This window comes from Amphiura filiformis, chromosome 14, assembly GCF_039555335.1.
Source record: "Amphiura filiformis chromosome 14, Afil_fr2py, whole genome shotgun sequence".
NCBI lineage: Eukaryota > Metazoa > Echinodermata > Ophiuroidea > Amphilepidida > Amphiuridae > Amphiura > Amphiura filiformis.
The window spans coordinates 41,677,496-41,701,088 of record NC_092641.1 but is presented as its reverse complement, the minus strand read 5'-3'; the positions used below and the strand labels follow the sequence as shown (position 1 = coordinate 41,701,088).

Genomic DNA, 23,593 nt, shown 5'->3' with positions numbered 1-23,593 from the left:
CACTTTTTACACATTTACACTTATCTTACATATATGTAATGTATATATACAAAGTAAATCAAAAAGGTTTACATGTATAAAACTTGGATGCAATGTACATATATCAGCTTTTTTTAACTCTTACAGTAGTAAACTTGTATATTGACTTACTTTTCTAAAAAAACAAAGAAAAACAACAACAACAACAACATCCAATGAATCGGACGCCGACAGTATATCACTTCGTGTCCCGTCGTGAGTATTTCACCTCATGTCTATAAAATAATATGAAAAGTTAAGTAACAAAAAAATTGAACCTTTGTCCCAGAATTATAGCCTCACCTGAGTATATAGGAACATAAAAAATATTTTATATTATAGGCCTTCTTGAGCACAAAATGCGTATACTTTTTTCCTACAGCTTATTATATAGACCACATGTCAATGGGCAAAATGTCTGAAGTTAACCAAAAAAATGGTTAAAAGTTGATGATGAAAGTTGCCTAAATGTTACTCAAAGTTGCACAAAATCCACGTTTGCGTCAGATTGCATAGGTGACAACATATTTTTCACACACATTGCTTGTTTGCTTTTAAGCGGCGACATCTTCCCCTTGTAATGACATGCGGCCTTTCAATGTCAGAGTAGTTGTTTTATAAGATTGTGTTTGGCACGCTTTCAATTTAAATGAATTAGCTCATGTATGATTGTTCATAAAAATTGCCCGAAATCTCAAATTTTGATAAAATTTAGAAAGATTTGACACCCATGTCCTCCAATACTTGTATCAGATTATAGTTGCATATCCCCTAGTTTGCGGTCAACGTCTTCCATCTCTCGCTGATGGCGACATTTTTGTTCAGATCGTTCTTGTTCTCGCTGGCGACGCCTTTGTTCTGCTTCTCGCTGGCGACGCTTTTGTTCTTCTTCTCGGTGACGACGTTTTTGTTCTGATTCTCGTTGGCGACGTTGTCGCTGGCGACGATTTTGTTCTTCTCGCTGGAGACGTTTTTGGTCTTCTCGCTGGCGACGCTTTTGTTCTCCTTCTCTGGCTTTCTGGAATTAAAAAAAATCAATTGTATAATTTTGTAAACATCCTTTTAGGAATAATTTGAAATGTCTCCCAACGAAAGAGGGAAAGGAAGAAAGAAAGATGAAAGAAAGAAAGAAAGATACAAAGGGAAAGGGAAGGAAAACAAAGGAAAGGGAAATGGCTGGGGAGGGACGGGCGGAGAAGGGAAGGTAAAGGAAGAAGAAAAGAAAAGGAAAGGAAAGAAAAGGAGAAAAGAGAAAAGGTGAAAGCGATTAATCATGATATTGCCGTATTTCACCTATCTGAGGAAGACCCACAAGCAATACCGTAATTAAAAGGTATAGGTATGGCACATTATATGGCTTGACGATAAACATAATCTTGGACGGACTCACAAAGAAGTTTTGAGCCACACAATAAGGTTTCTCTAATCACAATTGGACTACCAAACTGTGCGTCCTTTGAAAGTACCTTTGCTGTTACGAGAAATTTGATCTTAAATGAAAAACAAATGCACTTTTAAAAGTGCTTGAAATATTTAATTCAATTTATTCAGGTTTACTTCTATTTATAGCTCTTCTATTTATATCTATATCTCTACATACCTGTTCCTTTGCAGCTTTGCCATACTGTTTTCCTTTCTGCAATGAGACAGAACAAACACATATGATAAATACCGGTGATCCCGATTTTGCCCGACAATGAGCTATTTAAGTTAAAATCTATACACCCCCATATGAAAGACAAGACCTTAATCTTCCACACAGGGGGTATAGACTTCCAATTGAGTGTCCCATCCAGGTAACCCCATTTGAAATTCACATTTGGAATATCTCCCATAGGAGGTGTATAGATTTCAACCAATAACCCAATATTTGTATAAGTGTGATAAGTGTTGGTAAGTGTGGTAGACCATTCTGGAAGTACTCCAATGATAGATCAAATGGTTTGGTCATGTGGTCCGTATGCCCTACCAACTTGTCCTTTCCCAAGCCTGCAAGACATTCACTGTCCATAGGCGTCGCCCGTCTACCAGATGGAAAGACCAAGGACAATACAACGTATGGATATCGCTACAGGATGCTGCTAGACAATATAGGCTAGAGTGGAGGACGATGACATGAAGGCTTGGAGGAAGCATAAGGGCCACACCTAAGTCAAGTTTGACACCTTTAAATTCCTTTTAAAATACTTAGTATTATTTTATATAATCATGTTCATTGGGATGTTTTCTTTCTCTAACGACCTAAAAAAACATAAAAAGTCAAATTCGCCAATTTTGATTTTTGTCCAGCTTTGTGGCGATTCTGGCCCACTGTGCGCCCCCGCCGCAGCCACTACCACCACTACCATCACCTCCACCATCACCACCACCATCACCATGTTTGATTTGTTTATTTATATATTGTAATATTATTATCAAAAATACCTTTCCAGAGCTGTTATTTTGCCTGACTTCATCCTGCCGTCCTGAATGACCGCAATTACGTTGCCAACCGCCACATCCCTCAGAATGTCGATGCCAACTTTCATGAGAAGACGCAGAATTCGACTGAAAATGACGTGTGTGTTGAGTATCCTCATCATCATCTGCGCGAAATCTACCGCTTCTTGCCCATGGAGGAAGATCACGATCACTGCGATTCCGCCATCTTTGTTGACGTCTGTTTCTTTCAGTTTCTTGTTCTTCCTGATATCTACTAGACATGAATCCTGAATTTGAAATAAATACAGACATAGAACTGTGTAACAAAGCACCATTTCCAACAATTTTATCCAACAATAATTTTCTTCCATCCAAGAAATATCTTACTTTCAAAGAACTAATTACGCTACCTCTTCCTTAGATAATGTTTGCATTTTCTCTTCACAACTTGATTTCCCTTGAGGCTTTCTCTCTGCCGCTGACCACATAAAAAGTTGTTATACTGCCGGAGACAGTACAAGACTCATAATGGGTCAATTTGTTACTAAAATAACTGTGTGCACTGTAGTTCATAGGGAGCGATCTTTAGCTGCTGCATTTGATAATTTGGATAGCCTCACTTAGGCACAACGTCTAATTTGGTTCTATAGCGCTATCGGTCCTCCGATAGATACCAAAGGCTCTTTCTATCGCACCCTGAACATTTGCACTGTGCCTTCGTTTTTTATTAAATGAAAAATGTTATCACTGTGCAAAAAACAAAATTGATTGATACAATTTATTACATCACCGGGTATGATAGAAAGAGTCTTCAGTACCTAACCGGGCACTGACAGGCCCAAATTCGACGCGGTGCCTTACCACAAGTTACCAGAAACATGAGGCATGCTAATGCTACAGGCACTGTTTATTAAATCAGTTATTGCCATAATATTTGGCTGAAAATGGCGGTTAAATATAGAGTAATTTTAAGGCACTTGTAACCAATATTTGTATTTCTTTAGATCACTTGATATACGTTCAACTTTTTCTATTCTTTGGCCCATTTACATCTCTAGATTGATTACAATATACTCAGAGAAAGGGAGTAGTCCACAATAACACAATCCACGAACGGTTTAAGAAAGAATTGAAGAGACTTACTACGCATGTGTATTTCACGAAGCATTCGTTGAAACATCATCTGTAATTGCAACAAAAATGACACGTTAGTACCTCAATAAACCATGATAAAAGGGATATAATAATAGTTTTAAAATAGGCATATTATGGGTTGTTTTGTTGTTGGTTTTTTATTTGGGGGAGAGGGGGCACCCTCTATATACATGATTTAAACAGCGAGCTACAGTAATATTTACAGGTGTATGCGACTCCGTGTACACAGGACCGGCGGTGGTGTCAAGAACCCTCCAAAGGCCTGGACACTCTCATGACTCATTTTCTCGGTTCTTAATTGAATTGATACCGATAGAAGCATGCAACATTATTTGCCTGCCTGCAGTTAGATGTGTCCTCCCACCAGGGATTGAACCACGCCCTGTTACACCAAAATCAAGAACCCCAACCACTGCGCCATGGCCTCAACTAGGTATGATCTTAAGTGTTATATAATATATAATTTACCTCCTGAGCAAACATAGCAAATAATGGATGACCAAAGAACAAAAACGGCTCATCATCATCTTCATCATCATCATCAGTTGTGAAGAAGAACGGATGCATTCCAAACGGAAAATGGTCCTCCCCGTCTTCTGATGCATCCCTGGTTTCGGCTGAAAATAGACGTTACAGTGGTTTAGGCGCGAGTTGAAAATTACGAAATATGACAATGAAGAAGGAGCGAGATAAACAGGAGCGGTAGAAGAGACTAATACATTTGGGCTATTCAAGTTGAAATCCATACACCCCCTATGTAAAACATGACCTTAAATCTCCCACACAGGGGGTGTAGATTTCAAATGGGGTCACCCATTCAGGTAACCCCATTTGAATTTCACACTAACTGTGTGTGGGATTAAGGGTAAATTCTTACATAGGGGGTGTATATTTCAACTGGAATAGCCCGGTACCTTCTGTCTTAGGCAAAGTTTACATTTTAGTTTCGCAACTTCATTGTTGGGTTTTTTCAGATAAAACGTTCTATGTTATGAAAAATGAGTGAATGTTCTTAGTCATCCAGTAGTTTCAAACAGAGTTTTGGAATTAAATCTAATACTGGAACTTACTTTTTGCAACTATTGCGACGTTGCGTCTGGAACCACCAGACTTCATCAGGCAACTGACCCGTTGGACTGGTCACGTGATAGACGGCTAGGTATCAATTTCGGGCGTGAGTGCCTACAAGATGTAAGAAGTTATGAAAAGACGGCTAGGAAAATCGCGAACTATCGCAACCATCTGAGATTTAATTTGCGGTGTCTTCATGAACACATAACACCCCGCAGTATCAAGCTAAAAAGCAATGTAAGTGGACATAAAGCGGATACGATCTTGGAAAACGCGGAAAGGAAACTCCTTAATGAGAGAGTGAGGCAAGTGAATTTTACGATTGATGTGCTAAATCGGAAAAAAAGACCAACTTTCTGAGAAATTATCGGGCTCGTTGTCAAGTGACGCTTACAACAGAGTTGCCGAATTCACCACCCATGCGCAGTTGAGCCAACACGAGCAGGGTAAACGCCGCCATCTTGAAAAGTTCCGTAAGCTACAAACATCTCGAGCTGATTTGGACAAGGATTGGCGAAATAGTGGGAATATTGGTGATAATTCCAGCGCGGAAAAGTGGGTGAAGAATCTATCCGACCGCCAGTTGTCAAATCACGAAGTTAGTGTTCTCGCGAAAGGATTGAACTACGCTGTGGTACCGGAGAAAGTTCCAGTAGCAGAATTCGTCACCGTTGCGGAATCAGCTGTTTCGCTTGCACATCTAAAACCATCGGACGCGGATTCATTACGACATAAAATCTGCCAAACGCTTTGTAATACCAAATTGCCTCAGTCGAATATCACCAAGGACGAGCGGAAAGCTTTATCAGATTTAACAAAGGATGATAACATCGTCGTAGTCCCAGCTGATAAAGGTAAATGCGTTGTTGTTTTGAATGAAAGTGATTACGATGACAAGTGTAATGACTTGCTCAAGGACAAGAAAACATACAAACCGGTAGGCTACAATCCGACCAGTGGCTACAGAAAACGAGTGACTGATTTCACGAATAAAATCACTACTGATGGGTCCATAGACATTGTGCTCAAGAGACAGTTAGACCCCCCTCTGAGCCTGTGGTACCGGCGTTTTACGGACTTCCAAAATCCACAAACCTGACCCAATTCCTGTCAGGCCCATAGTGAGTAGCATTGGATCCGTAACTTACAACCTCGCCAAACACGCTGCCAAAATACTTGGCCCTTTAGTTGGTCGGTCACCTCATCATATCAAGAACACGCAAGACTTTGTCAACCAAATAAAAGATCTCAAGTTAAGCGAAAGTGAAATTATAACATCCTACGATGTAACTGCTCTTTTCACATGCATACCACCTGACTTTGCCCTCAAAGTTGTGAAAGAGTGTTTGGAGAGTGGTAATACACTAAGTGAAAGGACAAACTTGAAGGTTGAACAAATCGTAGAACTGGTTGAAATTTGTTTGAACACAACCTACTTCTCATACAAGGGGAAATACTTCAAACAACAACATGGATGTGCTATGGGCTCCCCCGTTTCACCAATAGTGGTGAATTTGTGTATGGAAAGCTTCGAACACCAGGCCTTGAAGTCGTACCCGGGTACAAAACCAAGGGTTTGGTTGCGTTTTGTCGACGACACTTTCGTTATACTCAACCGTAGCGAGCTCGACGGGTTCTTCGAACACATCAATAGCGTGGATGACAACATAAAATTCACCCAAGAACTGTGCAAAGACAATACCCTTGCATTTCTCGACTGCTTGATATCTGTTCAAAGCGATGGTACCCTGACATCTAAGGTGTATAGGAAACCCACACATACTGACCATTATCTTCAGTTTGGTTCCCACCATCCACTCGTACACAAGTTAGGAGTAATTCGAACTCTCCAATATAGAGCTGATACCATCATAAGTGACTCTGAACAAGTTCCCGAGGAAAAGGACCACATCAAAACAGCCCTTAATAACTGTGGTTATCCGGACTGGGCCTTTCTCAAAGCCACCAAGAGTAAAGAGCCAAAAACCGGAGGCGCGAGTGGTCAAACCAACAGAGCCCGCGTAACTATACCATATATTTCGGGAATCTCGGAACGCGTGAAGAACCACTTCAAATCCTTTGGAATTTCAACATCCTTCAAACCAGTTAACACGCTTCGCGGGAAACTTGTGAATGTGAAGGACAAGCAACCGAAGGACAAACGCTCAAACTTAGTGTACGGGGTTGTGTGCGGTGATACCGATTGCTCTGCGGCTTACGTTGGAGAAACCAAACAGGCGTTAAAAACCCGCATTGGTCAACATAGGAGACCAAGTACCAACGAAGCACAAAACTCTGCTGTTTACCTCCATTTAAAGGACACTGGACACTCAATTAAGAACGAGGAAGTCGTTATTCTTGACAAGGAGGAACAATGGCATAGGAGAGGCATAAAAGAAGCCATTTGGGAACGCATTGAGCAACCGTCACTGAACAAGAAAGGGGTACTCCGCTTCAATTTATCTCATGCATGGGACCGGGCCATCGGGTCGATACCTAGCCGTCTATCACGTGACCAGTCCAACGGGTCAGTTGCCTGATGAAGTCTGGTGGTTCCAGACGCAACGTCGCAATAGTTGCAAAAAGTAAGTTCCAGTATTAGATTTAATTCCAAAACTCTGTTCTATGTTATGTTTTCATGACATTTATATAACCCGACATTTGAATGTTATTAACACGTTTGAACTAAATTCAAAACGCGTATAATACATTTATTATAACGTATCATGGACAATGATGCTTGAGACGAAGTTTGATATAAAATTAGATCGATTGAGATCATATTTATTGGTCGAGCTATGAGTTTTAAAAATATTGGACGAGGCGTAGCAGAGTGCAATATTTTAAAACTCATAGTATAATAAGCCCAATCGCCATTCTAACTTCCGGTTTTTGAGAGCAGTTTTGGGACACTTTGACCTCTGACATCGGAAAATTGACGTAATTATTATTAATTGTCTTATTATTGTCATAATGTTGATCATCAAAAATACTAAATAATTGATTTATAAAATACTAATATTTTTTTAAATTTTAATTATTGTAAAACATTTTAGATTATATTTTGTACGTACAAAAACCCAATATTTCTGAATTTTTAAGGTCAAAGGACAAAGTGTCCCAAAACTGCAAAAACTGTCCTATAATGCATTGCAAACTTCCAATGCCGATTTGGATTATTATGTTGTGGATCCAATATTTTCACACACTTGGATTCATCAAAACATAATAATGGACAAAATCGGCCTTTTGCATGAAGAAGCACTGGACATGTTGCCAGATGAAGAAAGTAACAAGTAGTTTGATTTTAAGACCTAGCCGTATAAGGTAAATATAACGTTGATCTTACAGTTTGCAAGTATCTTGTAGGCGTTGTTTATCTCTTGGAATTTTCGAGTAGCCTCTGGATCGTTGTTGTTTTTATCTGGGTGATGTGTCAGAGCCAAACGGCGATAAGCTTGCTGGATCTCTTCTGAATAATAATAATAATAATAACAATAATAATAATAATAATAATAATAATAATAATAATAATAATAATAATAATAATAATAATAATAATAATAATTTGACAAAAAGGTCAGCATTTTCAATTGATCGTCTGCTTTTCATCCTAGCTACATACACTTTAAGTACATATCATTAGATTTATAAAGTTTACTTCGAGGACTGTTAAATATCAGAAATTAAAAAAATTAATAAAGAATTAAATAATTTGTCATAAAATTTGTATTATATCGCAAATTAAAATTGAAAGATGTATGCTATGTAGAAACTTTATTTTGCAATTTCATAATTTGCATATTATTAGCATATTTGCAAGAAAAAACATGAAAATCAATAAATACCTATATTTTTCACAATTTCAATATTTTATTAGAAAGTAAGCATGTAGGCCGTTTGTTATGACTTGATGAATAAAACTGTTAGACAGATTTTGATATTTTGCTTATGTTTCCTTTTTTGCCCCAAAATGTGTAAAAATCACAATTTTTTGGAAGACCTATATTTTCTTTGAATATTTATCAAATTTCTTAATTTAGGTATAATACAGTGCAGAAAAAGATGTCAAAAAAATCTGTTAAAACAGATTTCCAATAAATTGTTCCATTTTCCATTTTGGGTTAAATACTCAATTTTCATAAAATGAAAACATGTCCATTGCACTTTTTCCTCGAGATGTACTATAATATCAAGGTTACGGATATTATAATCCCTTCTTATCGTCACTGATCCATCAGCTACCTATTTGTTATGAATGATCAATGAAAAGGTTCAGAACTGGGCTACTAATGGTCTTGTCAAGTATCTATAGTTATTTTCATGACTGTGTCAACTCAAAAATCATTCAAGGTCGAATGTAGAAAAAGTATGATAAGTTGAGCTGTAAAGTTTTCCTAAAATATTCCTAAGTCTAAAAGATTTTGAAACATCTAAAAAAATTGAGAAGTAGTGATATTACGATTTCAAGTAAAACGTCCTATTCTGTCTTTAATATTATAGCGATTGCGCGAAAGGTCATTACTTCAAATCGTCCTCCAGAAGACATGCAAATGCATGGAATCAATACCACTTTAACAGGTGATTGGTATTGTACTCCATGGATTTGCATGTCTTCTGGAGGACGATTTGATCTAACGACCTTCCGTGCAACCGCCCTATACATGGTTTTTGGCTATGTACATCTATGCTACGAACAAAGGGGAAAAAAAGAAAGTTTGGAAGATTTTCTAAACGAGAAAATCGCTGAATAGGCCCGAAGCGTTAATCCAAAATTTAAAGTTGTTAAAATGTGTTTATGACATGTTCGTGCTTTAAATGAACGATTATGTAAAAAAAAAACCTTGTTAGTTTAAGGGATCTAAAATGAGCGTTTATTGCGTTTCGACAGTATTTTTTGTGGGACATGAGAGCACCTCGGACCTATCGAATTGCATTCTGAATACGAAGCATGTCTTTCTGATATCAAATAATTTTCATTTTTGAAAATCACAATATGATACAAATTTTATGACAAATTATAAAAATTTGATATTTTTCAAATTGTTGATATATAACAGTCCTCGAAGTAAATTATATAAATCTAATGATATATTCTTAAAGTGTATGTAGCAGGAGGAAAAGTTGACGTCAATTGAAAATTTTGACCTTTCATATTGAAGATATGGATTTTTTCCCAAAAAGACCTAATTTTTTTGGTGTTTTGGAAAAAAAATCGATATCTTCAATACGAAAGGTCAAAATTTTCAATTGATCGTCGGCTTTTCATCCCACCTACATACACTTTAAGTATAAATCATCAGATTTATAAAGTTTACTTCAAGTACTGTTAAATATCAAAAATATCAATTTTTAATGATTTGCCATAAAATGTGTATTAAATTGCGAATTTCAAAAATCAAAATTATTTGATATCAGAATGACATTCTTCGTATTCAGAATGCAATTCGATATGTCTGATGTGCTCTGATGTCCCAAAATAAATACTGTCCAAACGTTCATACCCAGTTTTAATCAGAGAAGATGTAATAATTATTACATCTTCTCTGGTTTAATATTAGTAGGGATGACCAATGAACCATCAACTTGATTAGAACGCTCCCATAGACATGCAAGGAGCTCAACTGTGCACTGCTTGCACAGACATTTCTAAATTGATCTCATTCTTTTATTTATCAATATTTTTCTGTAAAAATTGGGAAAGTGAATGCCAATTATATTTTGTAACTATCTTGCAAATTACAGCAACACAACTTATTTCATTTTCCTATAAGTGCGAGTCAAAATTGGTCCATCGCCACAGTGCGTTTAATTGCCAGTGGCTGAGTTCAGCACTGCTCAAGAATGGCACAAAATATTCAGATTAATAATATCAGGTGAAAAATGTGGCCTACTGAGCTGTAATTTGGCAGAGTTGACAGTAATACCTCTATCATACCCTCTGTAAAAAGGAAAAAATATGAAGAAGTAGATCTCGAGTTACAAATTAAATCACCAGCTTCCCTTTGGAATTTCCATACTCCTTTCGAATCATGCTAAGAAGACACCTTTCTGAACATAAATGTGAAGTTTCGTGCTCATTCGATGTATTTTTCACCTGATTTCAACCCTAAACGTTTTCTTATATTTAGGCCTATACCATCTACAACTTGCTGCTGGCTATACCTTGTTTAGAACTTTCAAAAGAAATACCTGAATGTGCAACCATAACTGTTTCAAAATAGCCCGCGAAAGTCATGCAGGTGACTCTGAGGTCATGCATTGAATTGGTTTGAATGAAGAATACTACGGGAACCAGCACCTTTTGTTAGAGGTCACACATGAGCATGATGAGTGAAGTGCATACCTATATTGTTGTGAACGAGTCAATGACCTTCAATGACACTTTAAGATTTTGTTTGCATACACCTACTAATTGGTCATATTAAACCCAATAACATTGAAATGTTTGGTTGTGAACAAAAAGTTCACCTAGACTAAGTGCAATTTTGATTTTGTGCCATATCAGCCATCTTGGATGATTTTTGGCAAATGTTCTCTAAATGCATGATTTCAATGCCTCGGTTTGAAAAAATACTTTATGCCATTGACTAGTAAAGTGCCATTTCATAAGAAACCCCTTTGATACTTTCACAATATGCTTGTTTCATGTTTACATATATGTTAAAATAAAGAAATATATAAAGGTAAATATATGTTTATGCCAATTTTGCTCCCAATTGCTATTTTTGGACCATGTCATTTTATTTCGTTCCAATGACCGGTCAGAATGGGAAACTTTGAAAATTCATAATTCGAAAAGTTGTTGACCGATTTTGACCATTTAACCACCAAAATACTTCTGTTGATGAGTTCTATCCAGAAAACAATCTTTTGTAGCAATTGGGACAACATGAAATTTTGATGGTTATCCCTAATATTAGGTTTACTAATATTGATGAATTAACATAATTATATATTTTAGGTTGAAACATAATTCTGTATTTTGAAGCGACTGCAGGTAAATATTGACTTTGTATACCGGCATGTACGATTTGTGAGCGCAAACAAACATGTACTAATATTATGATAGTTGAAATACTTTTTAGTAAGTTACAGGTCTACCTTCTGATGCACCCGGTGATAGTCCTAGCACTTGAAAACAACGATTTTGTTCACTTGAACTGTGTCTACTGGAAAAGCTGGCCATTATGAACTCTTGTCTTGGTAGTGAATGACATGAATAGCCTACACGTAGACAGAGGTGGTTGTTGTTATTGTGAAAATATTGCGCATACTTATTGCGTTATAATGGTATCACCGGATGGAACAATTTGTATGCATAGTGTAATGTTGATTGATTGCGCTTGCGCAGTACATAGATTAGTATTTCCCGTATTTAGGGATTCCCCATGTGGTCGAAGTTCATATGACGTAGATGGTGGATAATTGCAATAGCAGATTAAACATAATACCTACTATAATTATGCGCATGCGCAATTAAAGAACCGGGGAATTTAAATTAATTACAAACCCAGAGGTTTGAGCTTTAAACACAGGCTAAATGGGTGTAATTCCATAGCTTTAAAAGCTCTTTAGAAGAATCTCGATAGTGGCAAACTGACGGAGTTGCTGTTATTTTCTTTTGAAAGGTACGCGGGGGAGAGGGTCATGAATATTTCTGACGCGATGTGACCAGAGTAAATTAATTTGTTTATGTCCGTATCCGTAATTATCCCCGTTTTCTTTCTTTGTTTAAAGACATAATAAGTGACGCCCGGGGTCACTCCCATTGTGGCCTGTACACCATCCGCGATAATCAACTTTTGAAAAGCACCCTAAACAAGGATTTAACCCTTGGCTAAAACAATACCCTAAACAGGGATTTTATTCCTTGCATCAAATTTCATACCATAAATTTCATTTCCGCGTATTAGCAATTGCAATTTTGCTACCCTTTTTCCCAATATTTCATGTTTTTGACACCCTAAACGCGTTACGCGCGTATCGTGCTTACCCACGAAAAACTACCCTTTTTACGTGTTTTCATTATCGCGGATGGTGTACAGGCCACAATGGGAGTGACCCCCCTGGGGCGACGCCCTTCATTTTATGATAGTTAAAACAAGTTAGGCTACAGGCCTACCTTCTGATACACCCGGTGATAGTCCTACTTCTAGCACTTGAAAACAACGATTTTGTTCACTTGAACTGTGTCTACTGGAAAAGTAGAACTTTTCTTCAACTATTTTCTTGATAATCTTTAAAAATGTATGACATGAATAGCCTACAAATAGACAGAGGCGGTTGTTGTTGTTGTGAAAATATTGCGCATATTTATTGCGTTATAATGGTATCACAGGGTGGAACAATTTGTATGCATATTGTAATGTTGATTGATTGCAGTTGCGTAGTAAGCCTACATAAGTATTTCCCGCGGGGATTCCCCATATGGTTGAAATTTATATTTTTGCTGAACCATGAAATGGTATCAGCCTGTATTTGTGTATGTTACTTTATACTTACTTAGGGGCTGTGCAATAATTATGAGCCCGGGGGTAAAACTTCCAAACGGCCAAACAGCATATTTAAGCGTTTTCGTACAGTTTTCCTAAGCCTTTTAGAACGTTTTATTTAAAAGGCGCCCCAATAATGTGTGCCCCCCGCTTGCCAAAAATTGCTTGCCCCCCCTTCGGCTCGCCAAAAATTTCTTGCCCCCCAAAAAAAAAAAAAAATTGTATCCTCCCCAGGTCTCATAATTATTGCAGAGCCTCTTACTTACCTACTTGCTTACTAACTTGCTTACTTACCAACCTTTGGTCTGAAATGGACATATCTTTAAATGCCACTAATGTATGAACCCCTAGGGTGTCAAATGAAAGAGGAAGAAGTAAAGAATATAATAAAAATATTTTTTTCACCCAGGGGTGGCACTCATAATAAACCCTGGGTCAATATTCATATGGATCCTTTTCATATCTCAAAATGCCAAGATGGTATTACCCCCGAGTGCTGTCAAATAAAAGAGAACAAAGTAAAGAATAAAATAAAAAAATAATTTCCCCACCGGGGGTCACACTCCTCATAAAACCATATCTTTTCAAAATGTGTATGAAGGTCGTATTCATAGGTACCTTAAGTTGATGCGACATGTATCTCATTTTTAAACCAATCAATAAACCTATTGTTGAAGAGGAGTATAAGCTTCTAACTTAGATATCTACAGAATTCTTAATAGCTCTGGTCTTTGTTTGCTCTGGTTAAATCCTGTTCAAGTGGTGGGTTACAAAGCATTGCATTTTGTCTCGGTATGTATAACCAATAATTAACCATGAGAGGACATTCCTGAACCTCGTTGACTTGGGGATGATTTGAAATGACCGCCAATTATGATTGTTTGATATTTATTACCAGCAATGTGGAAAAAGAGACACATGTTGAAACGAAAAAAAGTACCATTTTGTTGAAGGAGCAAAGTTCAACAAACCAGGCATAACCCGTTTCTGGATATCATTTGAAGTCAAATGATATACCATTTTTAAAGCTTATGATATATATTTTCTAAACACGAAATAAAACAAAATTGGCCGGGGAGGAATTTACGGCGCATTCGTCGTGTACGGTCACATAATTATACATTTGGTCACATTTTATTATGCGATAAATACGAATATAGTAAACATGGTATAACAACTATTCTATATCAAATGGCTATACCAAGGAACTGGTAGGTATAGTATAATTCCGGATATTTTTTTTTCTGACGACCCAGAATATGATATGTGTGCAGTTTTGTCCGCGCATGGTCAAAGACGATTCCTTACTAGCCACAGACCAGTAGCGTAGCCAACGGGGGTGGGGGGGCAGGGGCCCCCTGACAAAAAAATGAAAGAAAAGTGCCCTCTGACAAAAAAATGAAAGAGAAAATCAGGAGGGCAAAGGAAAAGAAAAGGGCAAGGAACCCTTTTCTAGCAAAATTCAGGGCCAAAATAGTGTAAAATACCAAATTTTTCCTCGCTACGCGCGCACATTGTAACAATAAAGCCCTTTTTAGCCGGATAATGGGCGAAAATAGTGTAAAATACCATTTTTTTTCGCGCTACGCGCGCACATCATCCCAATAAGGCCCTTTTCGGGAAGCCCGAAGAAATACAGTCTCTATGTATTGTATGATGCAACTGCATTTTTTTTCGTCTGTGCCCCAAAAATTTTATTTTGCCCCCCTGAACAAGAAAGCTGGCTACGCCCCTCGTGTTCGACTGGAATTAGTTTACAGGAACCATCCGTTAAGTCAAGTTAAGTCAAGTCAAGTCAAGTCAAGTCAAGTCAAGTCAAATCAAGTCAAATTTACTGATTGGGAGGTGTGCACAACAGATGTAACCCTTGGTCTTCCACTTCTTGTGACCTTCTTGGTCACAGAAAACATTGCGCTTTTAATGTTTTAATATGGGATTAAGTAAAAAATAACAACTGATGTGAATAATGACATGAAGTTTTTTTTTTTTTGATTATAACATATTAAGACCACCAAATTAGCTCCAAAAATTAACGATATAATACAAATTTTATGACAAATTATTAACATTTGATATTTTTCACGTTTTTGATATATAACAGTCATCGAAGTAAATTTTATAAATCTAATGATATATTCTTAAAGTGTATGTAGCTGGGAGGAAAAGCCGACGATCAAATGAAAATTTTGACCTTTCATATTGAAGATTTTTGGTGTTTTGGGAAAAAAATCCATATCTTCAATACGAAAGGTCAAAATTTTCAATTGATCGTCGGCTTTTCATCCCACCTACATACACTTTAAGTATAAATCATCAGATTTATAAAGTTTACTTCGAGTACTGTTATATCAAAAAGATCAATTTTTAATCATTTGCCATAAAATGTGTATTACATGTACATTGTGAATTTCAAAAAATCTAAATTCTTTGATGTCATCAGGACATTCTCCGTATTCAAAATGCAATTCGATATGTCTAATGTGCTCTAATGTCCCACAATAAATACTGTCCAAACGTTCATACCCCATCCCTTAATCCAGTGAGCACTGAAAACATTTTCTTCCATGGACGCTGAATACAAATCAATAGGACTTTGCTGCAACTGTCAAATCTTGCTGAGTTACTTTCATTTAAATGTACGCTGCGACATCAATATTGGGACCATTGCAACAAATGATGTGTCATAATGCGCAGAAATAAATTCTGCTTCGACTGCATATTCCAAATTTGGCTTATACAATCAACAGTTTAGGAATAATAACCATTATTTAAAGGGGTTAATTACTTTTTGGTAGATGTTTACATTACTGAATAAACATGATTTTACTCCTCAGCAAATGTTACGATTTAGCCACGATAGCCGGTGATGTATACTAACTTGAATTTTTTGCTATTTGAGTTTCGAAGCTTGAATTCATTCTATCAGTAGAGACCGCTCAAATCCAGAGTTTTTCGGAACTAGAGAAAGATGCCGTTGGTGGCGTCTGGCCAGATGAAGGGGGCTATACCCGGCTACCTGTAGATGATATAGACCCGTGACGTCACGCAGACGTCACGGGTCTATTAGATCTGTCGATTAAATGCAATTTTTTGGCCCATATCTATGTTGTTTCGCATATTTATCAACGTTTCCAACCCTTTTGAAACCATTCTAATGCATTCCATGCGCTACAATGTCAAAATTGTGGCTACATCATAGATATCTCGGGCATCTCAGAGCATTACCTGGTTTTTCCATATGAATGTAATTAAGGTGTTCCATCAAAGCTTTCGTCGTGTACTGCCACCTAGCGGTGGTTCCGGGAACGTTGCGTCAAGACAATACATGGATATGAACATCGATCAACGTAAATGGTTAAATACATGTACCACTAATTATGTATTACACACGGGTTTCAATGGGAAAATGGCTAATTTCGGGTGGAATTTTCTGATATTCAGAACTCTCACAGTTAAATGCCACTAATATCAGGTGAAATTATGATTTATATGCCAAATGATCAAAAACTCAACATAGGTTGACCTGAGACTTTTCTTGTTTTAACGCACTGAACCGCAAACACCTTAAAATGGCAGTGCGCCCTCGAAGCTGAAAGTTACAATATGGTAGGGCGAATATTTACTAAAAACCGAAGCCGTGCGTATAAATTTTGGTACTATTACAACAAAAATGTCATATAATTATGAAAATTGACCATTTTGAAGCATCAAACCCTAAAAAGTACTTTTTTGGCTATATAACTGGATCAATTTCAGCGATTTTAATGCAGTCTTTTCATGCAAACAAATACTACTCGTCGTATTTCCATGTATCGCCCAGGCCCATTAGTGGTATGTAACCAAATTATTCCATTTTACCATCAAAGTGGTCGTACTTCCATTTTTTATGTGTTAATGATCCATTGTCGATGCAATGAACAGCTGCCCTGTCAATTTAGGCAATGATGCATTCCAACAGCGATAATAAGAGTAAATATCACAAACACTATGATTATTCATCATTTTGTGACCAACAATATCAAAATACAGGCTACTATTGCAAGAGAAAGAGTATACCAAAGTATCCGCGATGTTTTATAGCAACCAGTAAACATGTATACGTGGCATGCTGTAATTTGTTTCATATGCTTTTCAATGCTTCTTTGTATTTTGCATCTTAACATGGCTCTGACTAACTCAATGGGGTCAGTCCATGTCAAAACAGACTGAGTGTACACCCACCCTCTTGGATTATGCTCTCCTTTGGCTCAGGGGTACCTTTCATGGGCCCCTAGGTGAGGTCACAAGAAAAAAATTCAAATTCAATTTCGTTTCCGAATGGCGGGCCATCAAAGTTTGGCGACCTTGACCAAAATTGGGAATTTAAGGTGTCCAAATGACAAAGCGCTCTCTTTGAGAGGCATTTTCTTCTTAATTAAATCAGTTGTGACCCTCTTTTTGAATGTGGTCACTCACTGGCTGTGTCTGAAATGCCTAATGCCAAAAAGATCGATTTCGGAATTTCGTTGGGATTTCAGAGGGGGTCAAAATCACCACTTCATACTGTTCAATCAAATTATCTTTGATTTTGAAGGACCCATGATAATGCCACAGTGCACTTATAGGTCCTAATTATGTTCAGAATGGATTAACCATGTGCCAATGTCTATGAGCAATTCAAAAAAGAGAAATTTCTAGACCCCTACAGAATTTTAGGCCCCCCTAAAGTGGTTCAGCCACAAATGGCGCTTAAAATCGGCAAATTTTGACACCTAATAACTTTAGGTGTACACCAGATATGAATTTCTAGTCTTTTGCATCTGAAAGAATGTAGTCTTATGTTACTAGGAACATAAGATTTGTTTTGTATTTTTTGTGTTTTGATACTTTCAAAAAGGTCGTTGACCTATGAACATTTTTCGTCATAGCGCCCTCCTGAAAGGTCTGACACATAACAAACTATACATTTTGGAATCCTCATGACCATACGAGTAATTTGATATATTACTTGACATAATTGGGAGCATTCTGAAAATTTGACCCCATAACCTGTACTTTGCATGTGCATCGTTGCCAGGAAGTGCATTTTGACCCCTTAAAAATCCATACAGAGGATTAGAAAGTAGTTTTTTCTTATTACTTGACTCAAGAGCAACTTGAAATATCAGGATAAATAATACAAATGGCTATAAAGTGATCAAAAATATAAAAAAATATCATACAAAATTGGCATTTTGTACCGTATCCTGTATGCATGGTATGTTAGGCAAAAATTACTATTTTTGAAAGCGTCAACTTAATACTAAAACACAAAAATACAAAACAAATCTTATGTTCCTAGTAACATTAAACTACATTCTTTCAGATGCAAAAGACTAGAAATTCATATCTGGTGTACACCTAAAGTTATTAGGGGTCAAAATTTGCCGACTTTAAGTGCCATTTGTGGCTGAACCACTTTAGGGGTGGCCTAAAATTCTGTAGGGGTCTAGAAATTTCTCTTTTTTTAATTGCTCATAGACATTGGCATATGGTTAATCCATTCTGAACATAATTAGGACCTATAAGTGCACTGTGACATTATCATGGGTCCTTCAAAATCAAGATAATTTGATTGAACAGTACGAAGTGCTGATTTTGACCCCTCTGAAATCCCAACGAAATTCCGAAATCTATCTTTTTTGGCATTAGGTATTTCAGACACAGCCAGTGAGTGACCACATTCAAAAAGAGGATCACAACTGATTAAATTAAGAAGAAAGTGCCCCTCAAAGAGAGCACTTTGTCATTTGGACCCCTTAAATTCACAATTTTGGTCGAGGTCGCCAAACTTTGATTGCCCGCCATTCGCAAACGAAATGGAATTTGAATTTTTTCTTGTGACCTCACCTAGGGATCCATGAAAGGTACCCCTGAGCCAAAGGAGAGCAAAATCCAAGAGGGTGGGTGTACACTCAATCTGTTTCGACATGGAGTGACCCAATGGCATCTCTGATGCTCCTTTGCACGTCCATTTTGATTCTTTTACACCCAATTTCAGCAAGTAATTATCATGACAACTACGCAAAAGTTTTGATATTAGGCGCAGGTGCATCAGGACTAGAAGCAGCTAAATATTTGCTTGACAAAGGAATGCGTGATTTTATCGTCATCGAGGGTGCCGATTACGTTGGTGGACGAGTACATAGCGTTCCTTTTGGAGGAGTTACGGTAGAACTGGGTGCTAACTGGGCACATCCAGGAGGAACTGATATCGTGAAGCAAGTACATGATATTAAATTGGACACTTATCACACTAATTGGAATAACAGGATCGTGAGAAACATCACTGGACATGATGTTACAGACGAGTTTGATTCTAACTGGGACAGACTTGAAGATGCTATAAATGTAACGAGAACAATTGGTAAAGATATTTTAGATAACCACAAACCAGACATGTCTCAGAGAGCCGCATTGCGACTTGGTGGTTGGGTGCCAAAAACACCGATTGATTCCGTAGTCGAATGGTTTGAATATGATTTCCAATGGACTGATCCTCCGTCCGTAACATCACTTCAATCTACCACACTGCTACCTGTCGATGAAAGTGACGAATGGTTTGTGAAAGATCCAAGAGGATACGAATACATATTTAATGACATTATCGAATCTATCCGCAAAGATCCATACCTGAGTCCCATTCGGCTCAATAAAATTGTAGTATCTGTTGATCAGTCTTCCAAAGATATTGTCATTGTAACTTGTGACGACGGGACTGAGTTTACTGGAGATTATGTGTTGGTAACCTTTGGGCTTGGTGTATTGCAAGCAGGATCGGTGAAATTTCTTCCAGCTCTTCCATATTGGAAAACTAAAGCACTATTTCAGTTTAGGATCGGTTCTTTCACGAAGATCTTCCTTAAATGGTCAACTAAGTTTTGGGATGATAAAGAATGGATCGTACATGTTAATGACCGACGCGGATATTATCCAATTTTCTTAAACCTTGAAGCACAAGGTCTGTTTCCGAATGGCACTAAAGCACATCTCTTCCCGAGTGGCACTAATACGTTGGTCGCATTTGTTGTCGGTGACGAATCTCGACGTATCGAGAGTCAACCAGATTGGAAAACTAAAGCCGAAGTAGAACAGGTTCTTCGCGACTTGTATGGCGCAAAAACAGTTCCCGAAGCTGATGAAATGCTGATCACCGGATGGAATCGCAAGTCTCTTCATCGCGGTGCATTCTCGAATTGGCCAGTGGAAGTTTCGCAGGATTGCTTCAAAAAGATTCAAGCCAGAGTTGACCGACTATTTTTCGCTGGTGAACACACTGACGAGATGTTTAATGGGTATATTCTTGGTGCTCAGCTTAGTGGGAAACGTGAGGCAGGAAAGATATATCAATGCGTCGTAGATGAAGTTTGTCTTGATCCACTTTATCCAGGAGTTGACCCCAACACGGCTTCCAAGACTAATCCTAGGGCTCTGCCGTTGATGGCGTTGATTATAATCGCGGGTGTCCTCTTAATATTAAAGGCTTCACATACACATAATTTCATGTTTAAAGTGATTTTGGCTGCCTCGAGGATTGTGATTCTATCAGCAGCTGTATACCTACCAAAGAGTTTTGACTTCTCTTTAGGTTCCTCAAGGAAGTCATGACAAAAGTGTGCTATCTAGTAGACCTTTTTCTCCATCGGTATAGGGATAATTTTCCCTCCTCGGATATGGGGAGTGTTTTCCACTGGTATGTGGAGAATTCTCTCCTCTCTACTATGGGGACCTCGCCTTGGTAGCGTTCCTGGCGAAATAAGGGGAACTCTTCGCTTATGTACGCAACTGCATGGGCTTCCAGGTAATTTTTTGTAAAGTCCGGTCGGGTTTCACTTCCAGCGAAAAAAGTTGTCCATATATCATTAGTAATTGGCTGATTCCAAAGAATTTGTCAAATACAATGCTTGAATAAATTATATCATCCTTTTGTATGCATGACACGGTTGTTTGATGTGATCATTTATTAAAATTTCAAACAAAAGATTATATAATGTTCAAGTTAAGACCTGGACAATACTAACAATTAACTATCACACTAATATGTACATATATTTCCTGCTCTTTTTTAACATAGATTTTCATTTATTTTTCAACTTATTTATCATTTTCTGCTTTTTTGTGGTATTTTTATTCTATAAACTGTATATTTGTGTCCAAATTGAGGGCGCTATTTACATATGTTTTTAATTTAATTTAGGCAAATAATATAAGCTATTCCTAAAATTTCATGATAAAAAGGATTTTTGAAATTTTTTTCTGATGTTCTTACGCCATTATACCAGTGTCTACCCCTTATAAAGATGTAAACACGTTGTAAGATAAATAGCGCCATCAGTGTTCATCTTTTCTTTAAAATGACGTAGTTTATATGCTATCAAACAACCGTGATGACAAGAGGCAAAATGTTGTGAGCCCATTTTCAGTGTAGGGGATAAGTGCTCATTGTGTTTTTGCATTATTATCTACGTACATAACCTTGTTATTATGATCTAAGTAACTGTATCCTTATAGAGATGTTAATGCTCGGCATTACTGGAACCTTTCAATTTCAAGCGTTATACAAGACAAAAAAGGCACGAAGCAGGGCTACACCACTAGTGGTCAATATAACCATAGAAATATAAAATATAAGTATTAATTTCATTGTAACTGCAATCGTAAATTCAAAAGTTATATTCTCATATATTATGAAATTATGATGTGATAAACGAAACGTTAATTTTTTTCATATGTTTTTAAAAGCAATTGATTACAATTTAAGTAACCGTAAAATAATAAAAGCTTAGGAAGTTTTATTTCACTGTAATGCTTGCACGTGCAAACGGAAATTATCATAATAGTATTTATAAATTGATAACTAAGCATTCGACTTTCAAATGGTTAACTAATAATTGATTAAAAGCTTTATGATAAACCAATGAATTGTTTAAAGGTTTGTGAGTGATCAAGCAATTCCTCACTTTTATTATGATGCTAATTTGGGGAATTAGTCCAAGAGAAAAGCAGAGCGAGGATTGGAGTCCCAAGGAATGAGGGATAATGAACGGGAAAGGGAATGACTAACACGAAATGAACCCAATGAAACAGGGATATGTTTTAGAGATTTATTGTGAATTTACACCATCAGACAAACTGATCAAAATAACATAATGTATGTGTTATTATAAAGTCTTACCAGAGCATAGTAAGTATAATTGTATATAATTCACGTGCAAGACATGATGACTAAACATTGGAGATGAGCCTGGTTCGTCCGTGCCGGTTGCAGGGTTAACAAGGATTTATCAAAGCACGGACAATATCTCACTCCACGGCGTTCAATTGATGCGCGGCGGGGACAAAACCACGTTCACTTGATGAACGGACTTAAGGCACAATGATCACAAGGCACAATGATCAATATTCAATTATGCAAATAAATTATCGTCACAACACTTTTTTTGATATGTAAGTGCCTTCTTCCCACTTGTAAGCCGTCTGTTTAATACTCCCTCCAGTCCTCCACTGGCATTCGTCTTCATGTTCCGAAGACCCGCACTCGTACTGTCGATAGGGCTTTTTCAACCTCTGCTCCTCTCCTGGAACAGTCGCTAACCAGAGGCATTATCACCATGACGTCTTCCAAAAAATTCTGAAAAGTTGCCTCTTCCCCAATCAGCTGGTGGTCCCCTCTTCTGCTCTTTTCCTCTCTTTCTTTCTCTTGACAGTTAACTTTGGTTACATTTATAAATGCGCTTTTATAAATACGCACGTGACCACCTCCACGCTGTCATAACAGCTTATAGACAGTAAGTCTCGAAGTGACCTTCTACATAGCGAGTGTTCTTCCTATACATTTGAATGCAAAGGCGGAACAACATGAGACTGATGTGCAGCAAACTTGTCTATTTTGTTCAACTTTGTGATTATATTGTAAACGTTTCCGTCGTTGAAATGTTGTTTTTGATAACATAATTACAAATTAGGAATTGCAACATGTGTAATAAAATTTGCAATTCAATTAATACGTAAATTTGATGATATTTACCTGCAGAGTTCCCGACCTGTCCTTTTCTGTATAGTGGTCAATGCATGAGGATTTGGTCACGCTTGCTGGTCTTGGTATGTCGTGCCCATGGGTCACGTGCGTATTTATAAAAGCGCATTTATAAATATAACCGAAGTACACTGCTTGACAATCTATTCCGAGACGCAAACATTGAACAATTAAATATTAACACATAAAAACAATCACATATAAATTATATATTTGAAGCAGTCAATTGTCATATCATAAGCAATCTAAAACAGATGAGTTTAAAAAAAATCTTTTTGAAAATATCAAGTGAAGCACAAAAACGCAGATTCAAATGCAGTAGGTGCATAAGCATAGAAGGCTTGGTCGCCAAATAAAGTCAGTGGAACACAAAGAAGAC

At 37.3% G+C, this 23,593-nt stretch overlaps 1 protein-coding gene across 2 annotated transcripts in view; it reads right to left on the bottom strand.

Annotated features, from left to right (window-relative positions):
* Window positions 1-349: 349 nt before the first annotated feature.
* The window catches only part of LOC140170107 (uncharacterized), a 34,569-nt gene continuing 11,325 nt past the window's right edge, over window positions 350-23,593 (bottom strand). The window contains exons 1-7 of one of the 2 annotated variants that reach the window (XM_072193432.1): window positions 11,770-11,957; window positions 8,015-8,137; window positions 4,063-4,211; window positions 3,583-3,622; window positions 2,443-2,726; window positions 1,619-1,654; window positions 350-1,036 (exon numbers count right to left, since the gene is read on the bottom strand). In XM_072193432.1, coding sequence (XP_072049533.1) covers window positions 773-1,036; window positions 1,619-1,654; window positions 2,443-2,726; window positions 3,583-3,622; window positions 4,063-4,211; window positions 8,015-8,137; window positions 11,770-11,854 — 981 coding nt within the window. In that variant the 5' untranslated portion in view covers window positions 11,855-11,957 and the 3' untranslated portion in view covers window positions 350-772. Of the gene's footprint in view, window positions 1,037-1,618; window positions 1,655-2,442; window positions 2,727-3,582; window positions 3,623-4,062; window positions 4,212-8,014; window positions 8,138-11,769; window positions 11,958-23,593 lie in introns of those variants that run through there. The other variant, XM_072193434.1, reaches the window with a different exon arrangement.